This window comes from Protopterus annectens, chromosome 4.part1 (assembly GCF_019279795.1).
Source record: "Protopterus annectens isolate FY-2018-M chromosome 4.part1, PAN1.0, whole genome shotgun sequence".
Classification (NCBI taxonomy): domain Eukaryota; kingdom Metazoa; phylum Chordata; order Ceratodontiformes; family Protopteridae; genus Protopterus; species Protopterus annectens.
The window spans coordinates 684,602,948-684,622,964 of NC_056734.1; the positions used below are offsets into that span (position 1 = coordinate 684,602,948).

At 42.4% G+C, this 20,017-nt stretch overlaps 1 protein-coding gene across 4 annotated transcripts in view; it reads left to right on the forward strand.

The window, feature by feature from the left end:
• Nucleotides 1-20,017, forward strand: part of IFT80 (intraflagellar transport 80) — a 2,191,035-nt gene that overhangs the window by 87,877 nt on the left and 2,083,141 nt on the right. For all 4 annotated transcript variants that reach the window (XM_044070463.1, XM_044070465.1, XM_044070466.1 and 1 more), the window contains exon 2: nt 12,321-12,438. In XM_044070463.1, the coding sequence (XP_043926398.1) occupies nt 12,402-12,438 (37 nt within the window). In that variant the 5' untranslated portion in view covers nt 12,321-12,401. The remainder of the gene's footprint in view (nt 1-12,320; nt 12,439-20,017) is intronic.

Genomic DNA, 20,017 nt, shown 5'->3' on the forward strand with positions numbered 1-20,017 from the left:
AAAGACAATTGGGTGTGCTCTGTAGATCTTCAGGATGTGTATTACCACATAAAGTTGATGCACAAATGCTCCAGAAGATTTCTCTGCTTCTGGCTGGTAGCCAGTCATTACCAATTCTGAGCACTGCCCTTTGGTCTTTCTACAGCCCCCTGGGTGTTCACCAAATGCATGGTGGTGGTGACTGCTCACTTGAAACTGTGAGGATTCTGGGTGTTTCCATATCTGGACGATTGGCTCCTTACCACCTCAACCGAGCATCAACTGTTCATCATCATACAGCAGACACTGAAACTTTTGATGTACTTTGGCATTACTGTGACCTAAAGCAAATGCAAACTAACACCATCCCAAAGGCTGCAGTTCATAGGGGCAGAATTCGACAAACGGATCTGTTGGGTGTTTCTTCCTTCCCACAGATTGCAAAGACTGAGACTTCAACTCCAGTGAATTCTGAACCACATCAAGGTTCCAGCAAGAGTGATTCTACAACTTCTGGGACCCATGGCAGCTTCCGTCATGATGGTCCCATTAGTGAGACTTCACATGAGACACCTTCAATGGTTGTTAGTAACTCATTGGTTCCCTTTAGATCTTCCTATGTCTTACAAGGTCAGGATAACCAACTTTTGCAAACGAGACCTTCTCTGGTGGCTGAAGCCAGATCAAAACCGTTCTCCCCTGCTCCACCCTTAGCCTTGGTGACCACAGATGCTTCCCTGGTCGAGTGGAGGGGCCATTATGTGGGACAGACAGTCCAAGGCACGTGGTCGCTCCCGGAGCCCAATTTGCATATCACTGTTATGGAACTGAGAACAGTGCTTCTTGTGTTGCAAGCATTCCATTCTGTCCTCCCTTCGGGAACAGATGCCATTTTAGTCAGACAACATGTTAGTAGTCTGGAACATAAACAGGGGGAACCAGATCTTACCCTTTATGTTGGGAAGCCATGAGAATCTAGCAATGGCCGATAGCTTCCAGTTGCTTTCTTGTAGCAACGCACATTCCTGGGGATTCCAACGTGATTGCAGACAAGTTGAGCAGATGCATTCTTTTGCCTCATGAGTGGTCCCTCAATCCAAAAGTGGCGGCAAAGATTTTCAGTTGCTGGGGTCATCCTTGCTGCAATCTATTTGCCTCCCCCACAAATCACAAATGCAGCAGCTATTTTGCCCTAACCCCCCCCCCCGGGGGAGTCACCGAGGGACGCTCTACTACACGATTGGCCAATGGGTCTTCTCTACCACATTTCATGAAGAAGGCTCTTCGATTGAGAAGCAAAGTTATCCTCATTGCACCTTACAGGCCTTGTCAAATTTGGTTCCCGTTTCTGTGGCTTTATCCAATTTGTCAACCCTGGGTTTTAGACCCAATCCCAGACATGGTAACGCATGCACAGGGCTTGATTTACCCAAAGGTATCCAGTCTCGAGCTTGACAGTTTTGGTTTCTCCACTTCTGCTGATTGCCAAGCAAAGTCATCTGTCCTCTCCAGTTCATCATATTCTTTTGGCTTCACATAAACCATCCACCAGAAGGCTTTACCTTAGTAAATGGAAGCGTTTTTCTCTCTGGCGCAGGGATAGACATATTGTCCCTTTCTCAGCAACAAGTACCTGTTGTTCTAGACTAGTTATCTACTCAGCTTGAGTTCAGAGCTGCAGCTTCTTCTATTAGAGTCCATCTGTCTGTGATATCCAACTATCATAATGTTTTTCTTCATAATTCATTAATTCCTCACAAACTGTGTAAAACTTTCCTAAAGGGAGTTCTGTATATCAAGACCCCTTTAAAATAACCAAATGAACCATGGGACTTGGCAATGGTCTTACATTCTTTAACCAGTTTCCCCTTTGAACTTGCAGCCACATGTGATCTGAAATTCTTATCCTGGAAAACCTTGTTCATGGTCGCTATTATGTCTGCTAGACATATATCTGATTTACAAGCTTTGAGTATGAAGCGTCCGTATTTGATTTTTCACAAGGATAGGGTATCCTTACGAACAAACCCTTAATTTCTTCCGAAAGTGATTTCTGATCTAACTGTTAACCAAACTTTAGACCTGCCTGTATTCTTCCTAAATTTCTCTGATAAAGGGGAGTATACTTTGCATTTGCTTGACATTCACAGGCAAGTATGTTTTTATCTTGACAAGACAAAGCCTTTTAGAAAGTCTGACCATCTATTTATTGCCTATTCTGGTCCTAAGATGGGGAAAGCAGTAGCTAAAGTTACCCTCTCCAATGGCTTAGAGACTGCATTACCTACATATGCCAGGAAAATAAGATGGCTATTCCTGCAAGAATTCAAGCACACTCCACAAGTTCAGGTTCCACTTCTGTAGCCTTCCATTTCAGGGCTTCCATGGGTGACATTTGCGCAGCAGCAACATGGGCCTCTCCTCATACATTTATTACGCATTATAAATTGGATATGATTTCTAGGGGAAAAGCTTCCTTCAGCTCATTGGTACTCAGGAATATTCTTCCTTAGGGCTTCCCAGGAAACAGGTAGCTAGGGACTCTGTCCCACATGTAAGGAATGAATGAAGATTAACAACATCAGGTAAAGAAGTTATGTCTTACCATAATGTTCCATCTGTGTTGTTGATCTTCATTCATTCATTACAACCCCCCCCCCCCATCTCCGGGCTCTTGGAGGTTTGGTTATGGTCCTTCCACTCCTGGTAAGGTACTTGCTTATAGAGGCTCCACTTTCCTTTCTATGAACTGTCCTGTCTTCTGAGCAAACTCGCTCTGAGGTAATATGGAGAAGGGCACTATGGGTAAAGCTTAGCTCGAGAGTTTTCTGGATGGGATGGGCTTGGTAAATGGCTGAGTCAGAACCGAGGATCGGTTCTGAACACACATGTAATGAATGAATGAAGATCAACAACACAGATGGAACGTTATGGTAAGACACAACTTCTTTTTATGCTTGTTATCCCGATTAAACAAATGCTAAATAAAATAATTTTTCTCACCTCCTTTAGGCTGTTTTTCCATTTTCTTCTTGGTTTCAGACTTTCAGATCCTTTATTTAACAATCACGAGCCACAATTAGTATATTAGTGTTAGTCACTGGCTTTTGGTACTTTTTTTCCAGTGTGGGAGAGCTGGAATTCTCTACTTAATGAACCAACTCAGTACCGAAAGTCCATAAATTAATATTAGTTTTGGGCAGTTTTGATATTATTAACCAGTCTCTGTTATTCCATGCTGACCATCGTCTTTTAGTTTACACATTCTCAGTGTTATTTTTAAAACCATCCTCTTTAGCCTAGAATTCGACCACACCTCATGGCAGCTTCAAACTGCTAAAACCTTTTTTTTTCCAATTGTTTTAACTTTCTTGTTTAAGCAGAGATTAATTTGTATTTACAGTTTGTCTTGTAGGAGTACAATTACAGCTTTAATCTTGAAAGGAAAGGGAGCTCTGCTGAAACACTCCCCCACATTTTCCCTGTCCTTAAATTATTTTATAAAATCATTCTTATACATTCTATACGTGTATGTGTGTGTGTGTGTGTGTGTGTGTGTGTATATATATATATATATATATATATATATATGTATATATATATATATATATATATATATATATATATATATATATATATATATAATTTTTTTTTTTTTTTTTTTACATTTGTTATATATGTGTGTTCTCGTAGTTCATTTCTGGCCCAGACAAACGCACTTCCATCTGCTTAACTCCTTCTGAAGAAACCACTACATCTGCAACCTGTTAAGATGCTGCTTCTTACTCCTCTGGCAAATCCAACCCAAATTTCCACCTCTGAAGTTGGTAGCATGGCTTCTCCAGTTCTCCATCTTTTGAAAAGCATAGTTGCCCTAATTTTTCATTCTAAGTCCTTCAACTAAAAGATTTATTGAGACAAATAGACCTGCTTATCTTTGTGTATCCAGAAAAGATGCACATTCTTTTTCATCCCATTTTTCTGTTGATCTTACTAGTTGTCTGCAATGTTTGACTTTGATATTGGCCTTTCTTCCTTAAAAAGTTGATTTGGCTATCATTTCCAACTTTCATTATTTGTTTATTTGTCTTTCTTTGTCATTTCAGTGAGAGGTTGAGAGTGTTTTGTTTAAGGAGAGTATCATACGGTGAAGACAAAGTCTTAACCTGCTGATGAGCATGTGCAATATCAGGATTGGTTTAGACGTTGTTTAAGCAGTGGTTTAAAACTGTTGAGTTTGTCATAGAGTTTTATTTGTGTTGGGGATATTATTCCAGAGTTTAGCAATGTACTGGAAGTAGAACGAGTCTCCTGAAACGTTGACTAATTTGTGAGCAGTAAGAATTTGTTACTAGAATGGAGGTACCTTGCTGGAGAGTAAAGCAGTAATAAGTTTTGTAGTGCAGACCATTTTTCTGAATGGTGAATGAGTTTGTGTGCTATAGTTGTAAATATGTTAGGCGGTTGTGCAGTTCAAGCCAGTTTAATTGCTTTAAGCCATGATAGTGGTTGGTTCTGTCAAGGAAATTGGTGGCAAATTTAGCTATTTTATTGTAGTAGAGGACAGGTTTCTTTTGAGTATTGTTTGTTAGGGTAGGAGGAGTGTATAAGAGACTTGGCAGCAAGAAGGTAGTGGCTAGAGTTTTTCTTGCATTATCTGTAAGCAATCTTTTAAAGAGAATCTAGTTTCTGGTGTATAGATTTAATGGTGTATAGTGTATGCTAGTCATATTTGAGATTATCATCTATTATAACATCTAGAAGTTTATTGTGAGTTACCTTTTCAATTTGGTGACTTTATGGTAAAAGATTGCTTTTGATTTTGGCAACTTTTTGAGGTAAAAAAGCATTGACTTACTTTTCTTGGGGTTGAGTAGGAGGTTTGATACTTTGAGACAGGTTTCTACAGAGGACAAAGATTTTTGGGCAGTGTCTTGGTGCTTATTTATTGTTGAGGCTGCACATATTAATGTTGAGTCGTCTGCATTCTGAACCAAACTAGCATGGTGAGGGAGGTGCGGAGGCCATTAGTAAATACATTAAATAGGAGAGGACCAACGATAGATCCCTGAGGGACACCTGTAGTAACTGGTTGAAAGGGTGACTAGGCTTGTTGCCATTAAATGGCTCGTTGCCTTGCAGGTAGTTAATTAAGTAACCATGACAAGGAGTTTTGTGAAAGTCCTTTTGAGGAGAGTTGAATAGACAGTTGCTGGTGCGAGATAGTATTAAATGCGTTTGACAAGTCTAAGAACATGGTAGACATGAGCAGGCCATTGTTTCTGTGTTGGTTTATTATGTAGGTAAAATGTATTGGAGCAATAGTGATGCTGTGCTGGGGCCTAAAACCATGTAGTGTTTCTGAGAGCAGATTATTTGAAGTTTGGTATTGCATCCGATGCATATGGATGCATTTATCTATTATTTTGGAGAGGGGGGGATTGCCATTGGTCTGTAGTTAATAAGCTCTGTAGATGTGCTGCCTTTGTGCAGTGGTATGATGTAGGACTTTTTCCACAGTGATGGGACATATTTTTCTGCTATGGACCTATTAATTAGTATGGACACAGGGAAGGCTATGACTTTTTTTGTGACCATTTTTAGGTAGTCTGATGGTAGTTACTGTACGGCTATGGAAGTAGTTTTTAGTTTAAGGAGCAACTTCATTATGAGCAAGATGGGTGCTGGATTACAACGGAAGAGATATGGGTGGTTTGGGTTAGACGGGTAGAGAGAGGGAAGCAGATGTAATTAGTGTCTAAGAAAGATAATATTGATTGTATAAAGTATGAATTAAACTGTCTGGGAATAGAGCCTGCCATATTGTCTGGTTTTGGAGAGGACGTTTGCTTGTCCTATTTGACATGGAGTTTTAAAATGTTTCTAAGATGTCTAAATTGCTGGAAGGCATTTTAAGTTCTAATTTTATACCAATTTTTTTCAGGCTTTATCCCTTTTTATCATGAATTTTTTGATCTGATGTTAATCTTCTTTCCATTCATCACTGATGGGTTCGGTTTCGTGCCCTTGGAACTGAGTCGGCCTAATACCAAGCTCATGCCAGCCAAAAACTCTTGAGCTAAGCTTCTACCCACAGTGCTCTCTTCCCTGTTGCCTCAGATCCCGTTGCTGCATAGCCATAAAGCCGGGTTTCAGCCGAGCTCTCAGCCAAGTAAAAACCTTTTGATATTTCTTAGGATTTTTTGTCACGATTGTGGTTTATATTGATAATTATATATTTTATAGTTATATTTAGAAACTTTAACTCCTGCTCCTACTTGTTTGGTAAACTTTAAAGTACCATTGGTGGTAAGGCCTTGTCTCTCTACCCTTGTGGTATTCCTTGAATTCCATCACTGGTATCTTTCTCTTTTTTCTGGATAGCTGTGTGTTTCTGACCTATTTCCTAGGTATTGTGTGTATTTAGATAAGTTTAGATATACATTTAGCAGTGTTTAAAAAGTTTTTTCCTATTGTATTCTACCTTTGATTGTTGTGTGCAGTTTTCATGATATCTGATAAAAAGGGCACATTGGGTTTCAAACATTGTGCTTCTTGTAAGGGTAAGCTTCCGAATAGTGACTCTCATGATGATTGTGTTTATTGTTTGGGGGTGCCCCATCTTTCGGTGCAACCTCCCTGTGTGATTTGTCAAAGTTTCAGTCAGCGTAGTTTGAATGAGTCCAAGAACAAATTGATCCCGAAGGGCGTACTTAAGTCGCCGTTTTCAGAGGCCCTTTCTGTGATGGAGGTCTCACCGCCTCCAGTTAAGGATAAGAAAAGGTCCCATTCTGTTCCCTCTTCACCATCTGGTGACGAAGGTAAATATGTGAAACCTAAAGTGCCAAAACTATCTTCGGAGCACAAGTCTGCTTTGTTGGCACTGACCTCTTTTGCTCCAGCTATGACCATTACTGTCGGCGCCAGCTTCGGCTCTGATACGGTCTCTGGCACCGACTATCGATCTCACTACAATTACTATGACTTTGTCACCAGGTGCCACTTCAGCACAGTGCACGCCTTCGATGCCTATATCTGCAGTTACGATTGAACCTTCCGCATCCGCTCCGAGTGCCCCTTCGGCACAGCGTGCTCGTATGGCCCCGATGAGTAAGAATTTGACCCCACTGCTTCCTGTCTCCGAACTTGAGACATCGGTGCCAGTATATTCCACACGATGGACCCAATACTCTCCATCCATTGACCCATTTCTAGGGTAGGTGTACAGTCCATTCCTTGGAATGATCTGACTCCCCGTTGGGAGTATCCACTAGATCCACCAGGAGCCTTTCAGAACTTGATGTGGTGCATCTTGTGGACCAGCTGTTGACAGCCAGGGGGATACCCACTCCTTCCAGAACCCATCCTCCTGCAGGACTTTGGTTGAATTCTCCACGGACTTCATCCTATTCTCCTCCTTTGACCATACCGGTTCCAAAGCCCTGTGCTCCGACATCTTTCGCTGAACCTTTCCCCCATCTCAGCACCTGTAATAGACCTCACTGGGGCTCCGGGACTGTCCCTTTGGTTCTTGGTTCCCACTGACCCGATCCTTCTTCAACCCCGTGATTGGGCTGCAGGCTCCTCTCTTCATAGCACGGTTCCCAGTGTTTCTTCAGCTCCATCCTCAGTTCCAGGAGTCTTGTCTGCACCGATTCTTCTTGAGGCTCCATCCTCATGAGCAGGGTGTGACCCTGGTTTTGAGGTTGTCCTTCTCGGTTCCAGGCTCCTATCACTCTTTGGGCAGACCTGCTTTCCATGCTATGGAGAGGGCACTTTCTTCTGGAAGCATTCTGCTGATGTCGGAATCCCAGACTTCTTCACCTGAGCTACAGCTGTCGCAGGCCACCTCCCCAAGACATCGGGCAGGAAAGCCGCAGGACCTCCCATTGCAGGGTGCCCTCTCTTCAGAGTCCTCCTCAGAAGTCCCCACTGAGGAGCCCCCACAGAAGAGATCATGCAAGAGGACGCACGTAGACTCACCTGAGGAGTCTCTAATAGAGGACACAGCTTTCAATGACTGTGAAGGTCCTCATGGTCACCCCCTGAGGATGTCTCCTTTGGAGAAATGTTGAAACAGAGGGGTAACTGGAAGCCCCCTAATCCTTCTTCCGAGGAGTCTTTGTTTCTGCAGGCTTCTACTGCTGCATCTACCTCTTGGGTGATCCCGCCTGCAGACGAGCTAGTTCAGCTTGTGGTGCAGTGTGCATGGAAGAACCCTGATTCTATTGAGGCAATCCCTCGGAGACCTAACAAGATACCTTCTCCACCCAAGGATAACCCATATTGGTCCAGAGGTTCATTAGTCGATGCTATGGTGGTGGTGGCAGCGGCCACGAAAAAGGATATCACTGAAGAGAGTCCTACTGTTCACCCGTCCAACAGACTCCTGGGCTGTGGTCAGATTGGGGAAGTGACTCTTTGCTTCCGCAACCTTTGCCATACGGTCCCTGAACTACTTGGCACATTTTACGAGGCTCCAAAGAGACTTTATTTCTGAACTCTGTGGAACACTCGCAGGGCAGGTGTCTGACGAGGTGAGGGATAAAGTTGCCTCGCAGCTTGCAACCCTGGAGTCAGTCTCCAATTTGTCCATGAGGTTGCTCTCACATGCAACCAAAGGGGTGGCTAGAGCTGTGGGTTCAGGCATAGTTAAGAGATGTTATGCCTGGATGCTCCTTTGTGGCCTTGCGGTGCCTTTCAAGTCTTCCTTCCTGAATGCTGCCATCGAAGCATCATCCCTTTTTGGCCCCAAGGTGAGCGACACTCTGGCCACTTGTGAGCAGGTCAGAAAGTCCCTGTCTGCCATGGGTCTGTTTTTCCAGCCCTCAACATTCCTTTTCCAGGAACCAGAGGAGTGGCAAAATGTGGCACAAAAAATTTCAGGGTCCTTTCCGTGCCACGTATGGTGATAACCCCAGGGGCAGAGGGAGTAACACTAATGGAAGATGCCTCTACCAAGGCAGAGGGGGTCCACTTTATCAAGGACTTAGGGATTTTTTCTCTCGGCAGCCTTATAAGCACTCCTGAAGAGTGGCCCAATTGCTTTCCTCTGGAAGCAGTCGGGGGTCACTTCTGTCTGCTCCAGACTGCCTGGTATTCAATAACCACTGATCATTGGGTGCAGAAGATCATAACCAGAGGTTACACCATTCCCCTCATCGCTTACCCAAAGCTCCCAGTAAACCTTCCCGATGTTCCAGCCTGTCAAAGGGAAAAAGCAGCTGCCGAAATTAACACAGAAGAGAGTCTTCTAGTTAGTCCCACCAGATCAATGTGGATCCAGATTCTACTCGAGATTCTTTTTGGTGCCAAAAAAGACAGGGGACTGGAGACCAATTTTGGATCTCAGCAATTTGAACAAGTCTGTTGCCCAGATGAAATTCCGGATTGTCACAGTTAAGTCCATTCTTCCCTTTCTAAGGGGAAGCTATTGGATGTGCTTAATAGATCTCCGGGACACGTATTACCATATCAAAATGGACAAACATTCCAGGAGTCTGTCCTACTTCACTTCCTGCTAGGAGTCCATCACTACCAGTTTCGTGCCCAGCCGTTCGGACTCTCTACAGCCCCCAGAGTGTTCACAAAGTGCATGGCAGTGGTTACAGCTCACTTGAGACTGCAAGGATTCCGGGTGTTTCCGTATTTGGACGATTGGAATGTTATTCCCTAGTTGTATAGAAATTGCTGTTAAAGATATAGTTTTCCTATTGCTAATTTTCAGGAGTGTTATTAGAAGTTCAGCATTGCTAATTATGGGTATTTCCTATGGAAGTAAGGTGATTGTTAAGGAATTATTATACATGATTGCTACACCACCTGCACACTTATTTTGTCTGTCATGCCTGAGTATATTGTATCTGGGAGGGGGTAATTTATCTCATTGTCCTTCATTTCTTTAACCAGGTTTCGGTAGCTTGACTACATCAGAAGTGTATGTGGCAAGGTAGGTATGTATGTCATGGATTTTATTGCACATACTTCTTAGGTTCATATTTAGTAAGGTACTTTGTGTTTTGTTTTTTTTTTTTTTTTTTGTTGAGAGGTATTAGGTGACTCATTTATTTTGGGACTGGAATTGATAATTTTATGAACAGTGGGACCTGGGTTGGGGTAAATAAATCTGCAAATGTTTTGAATTGATATTTTGTAGAGGGAAGAGTATGGCTAGTTATATTCTGGTTTTGGTTTGGTATTTGATCATACATTGAGATACTTAGTTTTGTGATATTTATATATAAATTAATCAGATGTAGTTTGTTTGTTGAATGAGGGTGCTGTGGAGAAAGGCTTTGTAGATGTTGATATTCTTTGTGAGAATTGGTTGAAGTCCTAAGTATTTGAAGGAGGTGGATTTGATAATTGGTGATGAAGGCTAGTAGAGTGAGGAGGAATAGTAAAATAATCTGAGTTAGGGGCATCTCATTTAACTTTGATTATATTTGCTGTAAATTAGGATTAGAAAATGTTACGAGGTTATTGGGTTGGTTATAGAGAAGTGATGGGGGCAAGGAGTAGGACAGTTTGAGAGGAGGTCTTTGGTGGTAAACTAGAGTGAGTATTACTGTTGGGAGTAATTATATTTATTAGTTTTTCTTCTGGAGGGAAGCAATGGTATTGGTATGAAGAATATGTGGGTGATGCTATGGAAGTATAAATGTAGAATAAAGGGGATGGGAATTGAGGGTAGGGTGGGGGAGTGCAGTGAGCCCAAATGTTAGAGGGGGCAAACAGAGCAGGCTGAAAACTTGACAAAACAGTGAATGAAATCTGCTGAGAGATAAAAGTAAAGGGAACTGTGTAGTTTAAAAGGCCTCTGTGCCAGTAGCGAAAAGTTTTGATTTTGTTGCTTTAGGAGACAGTTTTAGTATGAAAGTTAGTCCAGTACCATCTTGACCTGACTAATGGTGAAATGTAACAGTAAAAATTACACTTGACTGTTTGAACAATTGTGTAATGGTAAGGAGGCGTCTATGGACTTTGAAATGCAAAGTCCAAAAGCTACCCCATAGATCACAAAAAAAATGAAAAAAGTAAGCCAAAATGTAGGACTGCAGCTCTGAATAATACTGGCTCACAACTGAAAGTGGTTACACAAGCCTCTAGGGCAAAGGAGAAACAAACTTAAGGAAGGGAGACAGTGGACTTGTAAAAATCAATGGAGCACAGTTAAAGGAGAAAGTACCAATGGGACTGCTGTGGTGTAAGAAAATGGAGCTATTATGTTGTACAAAATATGTACATACCTTCTCTCTGTTCATCTTTAAGGTCTATATAGCCTTTTTGTATGGTACATTTCACCTTTAGTCGCTAGCTTGATATCATATAGCTTTGTAGAAGATTTTTGCAGGAAAAAATCACTCCACCCAAAGCCAGCTGGTGCCCCAGACTTAAAATTTCTCTGCTGGAAGACCTTCTTGTTAGTGGCTAGTGGTAGAGGGTTTTGGAATTGTAGGCCTTTTCAATCAAGCTTTCTTATCTAATATTTCACAAGGAAATAGTTGTGTTTTAAAAGTAACCCATCTTTCCTGCCTAAAGTAACTTAAGAGTCTGTTAATCTACTTGCCTTTTGATCCTGAACATGCTAACCATGATGAATGTGTTTTCATTGTATGAATGTCTGCAGGCATCTCTGATAGTATGTGGATAGAATTACTGGTCATAATTCCTGAGACATCAGTTGTATCAGTTGTAAAGATTACCAAAAAAGTTTTTTTGAAAAAGATTCACAAAGTTGAACCTTTTTACAAGTTTCTCATTATGTTAGGTACATAAACTTCAGTTTTATTTTTAATTTCCTGACCTTACTTTCCTTCTGTATGAGTACTCTAGTTTTTGTATCCAAGTAGATAATGTCAAGTATCCTTTACATGGGGCCCTTGTCCCCGATATATTTTTCACTGCCATTCCTGAGTTTTGAATAAAGTATGGATACATATCCAGTACTTTTTTCAAACATATGTTGACAAAATATGCTGTGAATTTGGACTATATTGCTTTTTTCATTTGAAATGCATAGCCAGCGGCAGCTAATATCCAACTGTTATCTGCGCTACTTGTACAAATGTGATATGATAGTCATTTGGACAGCACAGAGACCTTTAAATCAAATGAAGAGTATATATTGCTTGAGACCATTTCTACTTTCCTGTTATGCCTAGCTTGGTATTATCATACCTGCTGAGAGTGATTTCATACTAAAAAGCAAAATTTGTGGTGCAGACATTTTGCAAAAGAGTCCTAGCAGTTGCACACTGCAAAATATTTTTAATTGTGTACTATATTTTTAATAAGTGTATATTTATGGGCTTTTAACAGCGGCTTAATTTGCTTTGCAGGACATTTTTACTTAAGTCTGGAGAAGATCTAAACGTGTGTTTTGATAGAGGTGCCTTCTTCACAATACTTATCCATAAAGGATGAGACTGAAGACTACACTTTTGAAAGAACCTAAACATATCCTTTGAATCAATTCTGTTATCAGGGAACATGTTTATATACTATGTTCTGTTGCTGAGATGTTAATTTTTTACTGTTGGAATATAGTATTTGTTGAAACTACACACTAATCCTCTGTATTGCCTAAAGAACTGTCATGAATTATTTTCCTCTTGTAACCTTAACATGGGATAAGAGGTCCAGCTTCTGTAAACTTTAAGCCTTTAACTATGTGCAGTAGGACTACATGGCAGATGAAACTTTTCATATACTACCTTCATTCCTTCCCACAGTCCCTTAATGCACAGTACCACCATCTCTCTCCATTTCTTGTTGCATTAAAATTTTGTTCAGAGTTGTCCCAAACAATTTTGAATTTTTTTTGTGATTGAGTGCTGCCACAGGTGTTAATAACTGTGTCTTCATTTTACCTTCCCTTCTCAATTTTCATTGTGATTTTCCTGTTATAATTTTTTTGGTAGTACAGCATTTTGATTCCCTTCTGTGTCAGGCCTTTGGCAGTCTTTTTCTTAGCACCATCATTTCCATTTTCTTTTCAAATTATACCTGTTGTAGGATTATTCCAACTCTCGATATTCAGATGAAGTGTCTTTATTATCTTGGATCCCAATGTGACATCCACAGATATCCTTTTTCTTTGTATCCTGTTTAATAGTGCTACTAAACTTGGATTCCTTAATGCTTTATAGAACTTTCTTTTGAAAAAGAAACTCTACATTTCTCAAAAAAACCTATAACTTGCCTTCCCCTTTCTCTTCTGCTGTTGTATCCCCTAGTCCCCCCCCCCAAAAAAAAGATTTTGTTAGAAAAAGTTTTTTTGTGTTTAAAAAGTTGGACATTGTATAAAGAAATTCGGAGGATGCCTGTTGTTCTTCTAGGCATGGATTCAATGCAAACAGAAAATGATTGACTTTAACAATTGGCTAAGTTTCTGGTGTCATTCCAAGGGGATCCAGTACCTGACAGCTTGGGATGACATTATTGACAAACCACAATGCTTTGCCAGAGATGGCCTGCTTCTCTCTCCCTTGGGCTTCAGGCTTCTGGCAAAGGCCTCCCTAATAGTGCCTTTTTTAGGCAATGCCATGAGGTCAAAACTACCAACATGAAAATGTCATCAAAAAGTAAATTAAAGATCACGCTGTTCAACGCTAGGAGTCTAAACATAAAACTGCACTCATTGCAAGCATTCTTAACCCTGGAAGAAGCTGACATTTGTGCATTCACATAAACATGGTTCAAAGCTATGAAGAGCACCCCAGCCATACCAGGTTACTCGTCCTGTCATATGTTCAGTCTCCATACCGTGGGCAGCAAAGCAAAAGGAGGTGGAGTTGCAATGTATTAAAGACATACATACTTCCAGGCTGGTCAAACAGTATGACGCACAGGAAACACTCCGGGTGCAGTTAACAATTGACAAGACTCCTATTCAAATCATGGCTAGCTACAGGCTTCCAACTCTGACTCAAGATGCCCACTCCATCTATCTGGACCGCTTTGCATCTATCAAAATTCAACCTTTAACTCTGATCCTAGGAGACTTTAACTGATCCTAGGAGACTTTAACTATCCAACCATAGATTGGAAGAAGTACTCATGCCAAAACACAAATGCCCAGAGATTCCTTGATTTCATCATTGCAAATGCCTTGGACCAGTAGGTTGACACCCCCACAGAGAGGAATGGTATTAACCATCATGAGTAACCACTGCAGCATTCTTAGTGTCATCATGCCTGGTAAGATCCGACCACAAAGCAGTCACTTTCGAAGACACTGTCTCTCCCAACCCACCCCCCATAGCTAGGGTCAAGCAAAAAAACTTCTCCAAAACTGATTAAAACCTCCTGAGGGAAGGTATAAACAGCTTTACAGCTCCCCCCCCCTCCATAGGAACTGGCACATATGTCCAAACCTACACCAAATTACTGTATGAGCATTTATATAGCTGCATGAATTCAGGAATACCCAACAGGATGAAATCCTCCTCCTCAAGGAAGAGTAAACCTGTCTGGTGGACATCTACAATAAATAAACTCTATAGTAAAAGAAAAAAAATGCTATCCATGACCAAGAAGGAGCAGGTGCCTAATTGGAAGCAATCTCTCCTTAGCCTGAACAAGCAAATAAGAGCACTAGTGAAATCCTCCAAAGACCTTCTTCACATATGTCAACAACCTCCAGAGAAGCACCCAGATCTGCTCAGAACTGGTGCTCATGGACATCACATATGCAAATGCTGTAGATATAGCCAATCTGCTGGCAGACAGGTTCAGTGAAAACTTCACCCCTCTGCCCCCTATATCGGTAAGACAGGACATCCTCAGTACATGTCCCCCTCCCCTTATCTCTAGGGAGCAAATTATCACTGCCCTCTCAAAGGCAAAAAGTACAGCGTCCTTGGGACCCAGTAACAACCCAGGCTGCATCCTACATGAACTCAAGCAGAAACTTGCAGCACCATTAAGCACCCTATTTAACCAAAACCTGAGTACTGGCTTCATCCCAGCTGAATGGAGCACAGGCACTGTCATCCTTTTGCACAAAGGTGGAGTGTCTACCAATCCAGGAAATTATAGACCCGTCAGCCTGACTAGCTTGATCTGCAAGGCCATGAAGCAGATTATCATGAACCTCATTAACAAGGACATTGGCAACCTCCAGACACTTGATGCCACACAATTTGGTTTCGTCAAATGGAGGTCATGTCTGTTAAATTTGGTCAACTTCTTTGAGACAGTCACCAACGCCATGGACAAGGGGAAGATAGTGCACACCACCTACCTTGACCTGGCCAGAGCCTTCGATACTATTCCCCACTCAGGTATAATAGATAAACTCTCTCAACTAGGCATCAATCCATATGTAACCAGATGGGTAACAAACTGGCTCACTGATAGAACCCACCTTGTCAAAATAGGGGAAGCCACCTCAAGCAGTAGACCTGTAACAAGCGGTGTACCCCTGGTATCGGTCATGGGGCCTTTGCTGTTTGGGATATACTTCTATGAGGTATAGGCCAAAACCAGTGGGATATGGCTGACCAACTTTGCAGATGACTGCAAGCTGGGTGCCATCATCATTTCCCCTGGTGATGTGGACATCTCCAACGATATCACCAAACAAATGGCTGGTGCCAGAAACATGGCCTCAAACTGAAAGCCAAAAAAAGCATCGACGTCCCCACAAATTATCACATTGATGGTAAGGTCCTAAGCACACAATCAGTCTGAGAGACTTGGACACCCAGGTTGATGGCAAACTGACTTTTGACCACCATATTGCCTCCTTTGTATGGAAAGCTTTTTACATGGCCCACCTCCATTAGTAAGGGTATATCATCCAGGGACAAGGTGGTCATAACATCCCTGTATTCATCCCTTATAAGGCTCATTATTGAGCACAGTGCCCCTTTTGGCATGTACCTCACAAAGTACATGCAGCAACTGGAAAGGCCACAGAGGTTCCTCAACATGAAAATCTAGGGCCTCAAACATCTACCCTACACAGGCTAAAGGCCCTGTCCATCTACTCCTCTCCTACAGACTCCTCAGTCTGGCATATAAAGCGATCTCAGTCTCCACCCTGATGGGACTGCTGCTCGAGTAACCCGCACATGTGATCTCAGTCTGGTCTGTCACATCAGTAGGCTTTGCCGGCGGGACTGATTTGTGTCCCAGAGACTCCCCCTTTTGTGGAATATACTCTCTTCCCACGTCATGCAGAGTGCTTCATTAACCCTTTTTAAACGCAACCTGGTAAGTGGATGGGAACAGAAAATACACCCCTCTGATTCCAGCTGTGTCCCAGCTGGATAGTGGCATAGGGTGCTGACTTGTTGGAACATGGGTTAATTATTGGCTAAGATTGTAAGGGCCTCAGGGCCAATAGCCTATTAACTTCCTATGATTCTACACCGTCAAACCACCAGTGTAGAATCCTAGGATCATAGGAAGTTAATAGGCTGTTGGCCTCAGGGCCAATAGCCTATTAATTTCCTATGATCTTATAATTCTGCACTGTCAAACCACCACTGGCAAAGAGTCTCTTGACCTGCTACCCATTTTACTTGGAGAGGTTTCTGCAATTCAAGTAATTTAACTTTTTTTTTTTTTTTTTGCTTGCAGGCTTCCCTAGTGTGTATACCTGATCTTAGTCTCAAACTGTTGCACTTGTCTATACAGATTTGGAGCACCAGGGATCCCCAGCATTATTCCTTCCAGAGGCTCATTTTCTGTGATGTAGCCAGCTCAAGCATACATGGCTTAACTTGGCATCATGTCTGCTTGTGCCAGAATAACTGATGATGATCTTCGTGTTTCACTGTTGCAGTCATCACCTGTGGGTTAGCCCTGCTGTGGTAGCCCTTGGCCTGCCCGAATACCAGAGTCAGTGTTTTTCTGCGTCAGCTGCTGTCACTTGCTGTCTAACATCCGATCGTCAGTGCTATAAAGGAAGGCAGCTGACTCTATTATATCAGTCTTTCTTGCCCTGCAGCCCATAGCAGAAGCAGTTCGCAAGTGTGCCAGTCAGTTGCTACCAAAGTTTGAATTACAGTTGAAAACGTCTAAAGCCAAGTACTCCGTTGGGGATTCTTTTTTCTTGCACTAACCAATGTCCAAAAAGTTAGCAATTGTTTCGCCTGTGGAAAACAAATACCACACCGAGACTTCCATTCTTACTCCACTTGTTTAAGCCTAGACCACAATGTCCCCCGTTGCTAGTTCTCTGCCCTCTTTAATGAGAGAACCATTCGTCATTGAGCTCTTATTGTAGCCAGGTATTTTCGTCTTCTGTCTTCGCATTTCAAAATGGCGTCCGTGAGCCAACAGTCTGTAGACATTCTGAAAAAAATGTAAGGATAAAGATAGAGACAGACCACACAATGCTAAGCCTTCCGATGACTCTGCCACTAAGCAAGTCATCAGTTCTCCGGAATTCAGTGAGGTGTCTTTGCAGCCCCTAATGCCCAGTTTGGTACCTTTGCAAGCTTATACTGAGACCCTTTTTGGGACCCGGTATGCCGCAGAAATTTTCTTTGTCTTCCGAGCCTTTGGTTGTCTCTGCCTTGATTGGGTCCAGAGCTGCAATGCAGGCACTGGCTTCTGAGAAGGTCTTTTGCACTACCAATTCTAGACCAAAACCGATGTCTTCTCCTATGACTATCGTTTCTCTCAGACTGATGGATACTGTTAGGCCTAGAGGCAAGGCCACTCCTAAGAAAGCTACCTGTAGCCACCATTTTACTCCTGCTCCACCACCCCACGCTCTAATACTTAAAATGGGGGAGGACCTTATCACCCTTATCAGGGGTTGTTGGGCCACATCTTCTAAAAGGAAAAGAGACCTTACTCCTAAAACACTGACAGAACAGGATTCTGAGAAGTCTGATTATTCAGATTTTGAAGAGTAACAACAACCTCTGACTGCTTATGAGGATTCAGATACAGAATAATCCATTCCTTCTGCCTCCCCTCCAGAAGATCTTTCCTGTGGGGAAACCCTTCACACCCTCAGGAAACATTTCCACTGGGAATCCCAAGACTTCCTTCAGTCTAAGAAAAGACTCAGAGAGTTTCTAGACCTGCCCCAGCACAGTCCCTTGGCCATCCCTCCAATCTTAGAGGTGGTGGATGATGTCTTCCATGAATCCAGCTTAGCTCCTGATGCCCTCCCACCTGCTCCCAGAAAACCTGACCGGTATTATAGAGTACCAGATTCTCACAAATACTTGTACAGAAATCCTTCTGCAGACCTGGAGGTCATTACACAGGTACCAAAAGCAGTTGAGGCTAGTTCTGCAAAGAATCCTACTTCCTCTGACAAGGACTCCAGAGCTCTGGACAGATGGGGTAAAATAGTACACACCTCTGCAACCTTAGCTATCAGAACAATCAACTGTCAGTTCCACATGTTAAAATATCAACAGCACGCTTTGGAACTATTAAAGCAAAAGATATCAAACTTTCCTGACTGTGCCAATTTGAAAGAGTTGGCAGATTTACTGCACTCTACTTGTCAAGTGGCTAAACACTCATTACACTGTGGATATTATGCCCTAGAAGCCTCAAGCAGGGCAGCAGTGTCAGGATCTGTCATTAGGAGACATGCATGGTTGAAGGAAAAACCTCTTCCTAATCATGTCATAGCTAAGTTACTTGATGAACCCTTGGATAAGGACAGCTTATTTGGAGCAAAAGCAGAAGAGGTGCTTAAAAAGATAAAAGACAAAGCAAAATCTATGCAAACAGTAAAAAGATTTCCTTCAGGTACAGCCTCCTAGGTTCAGCAGGAATTTTTCATCAAAACCTTCATCTTTTCCTGCACCTAGCAGACAGGGGCAGTGTAAGCCCTTCAGGGACAGACCACCCAAACTCCTATGTCAGGGATAGCAGAGAACCAAACAGTGGACCTCTTCCACTCCAAAGGCAGGGAGTTCTAAGCCATCCCTCCATGGCAATAACTCTCAATGGCTCCCCCCCCCCCTGCATTCTTTTCACTCACCAAAATCTAGGAGGAAGGCTCTCCCTCTGCAAAGAAAATTGGCTTTCTGTAACAAAGGATCAATGGTTCTTAGAGATCATTTTACAGGGATACAAATTTTCCTTCAGCAAACTCCCAATTCCAAGAGGGTACCCATACTTACCTACAAATCAGTGGGCAAGAGGCATTGAAGCAAGTTCAAACTCGCATTTCCCAAGGGGCAGAAGAACCTGTCCCCTCAGATCAAACAGGCAAAGGCTTTTATTCCAGACTCTTCCTTGTTCCCAGAAAAGAGGGCACTTCCGTCCTATTCTATATTTATCCATTCTGATCACCTTCCTGGTGGTCCCCAAATTCAAAATGCTAACTTTGCAGCAGCTGCTGCCTATGCTGACAAAAAATGCATGGTTAGTTACCCTACATCTAAATGATGCCTACCTCCACATCCCCATAAAGGAATCTAGCAGGAAATTCCTTCGCTTCAGAGCAGGCTCACAACACTTTCAGATGTTCTTCGTGTTTCACTGTTGCAGTCATCACATTTGGGCTATCTGCTTGCAGTAGCCCTCAGTTGGCCTGATTATCAAAGTCTTGGGTCCTGCATAGTTTGCTGTCTCATCTTCCGTGATGTCAGGTAGCCAGGGGTATAAAGCATGCAGCCGATGCCATTACATCACTTTCTTGCTGTGCGGTGCCTGAAGTAGAAGCAGTTCGCAAGTGCCAGTCGGCCAACTCCTGAAATTTTCGTTTTCAAGTTTCAGAACCGAGGTCTTCAACTAAAGCTAAGTACCCCGTTGGGGAAACTTCTTGATCTAAACCGATGTCAGTAAAAGGCAATAATTGTATTTCTTGTGGAAAGCAAATACCTCATAAAGATTTTCATTCGTACTGTATTCCTTGCCTAGGCCCTGACCACAACGTACCTCGCTGTCTGTTTTGTGCCTTATTTAAGCGATGCACTATTAGTCGTCGGTATATTTACGCTACTAAATATATTTTGGTACTCTGTTCAATTATCCAGATATGTCTTTGGTAAGCCATCCAACTACCAACATTTCAAAAAAAACTCAAAGATAAAGACAGAGACAGGCC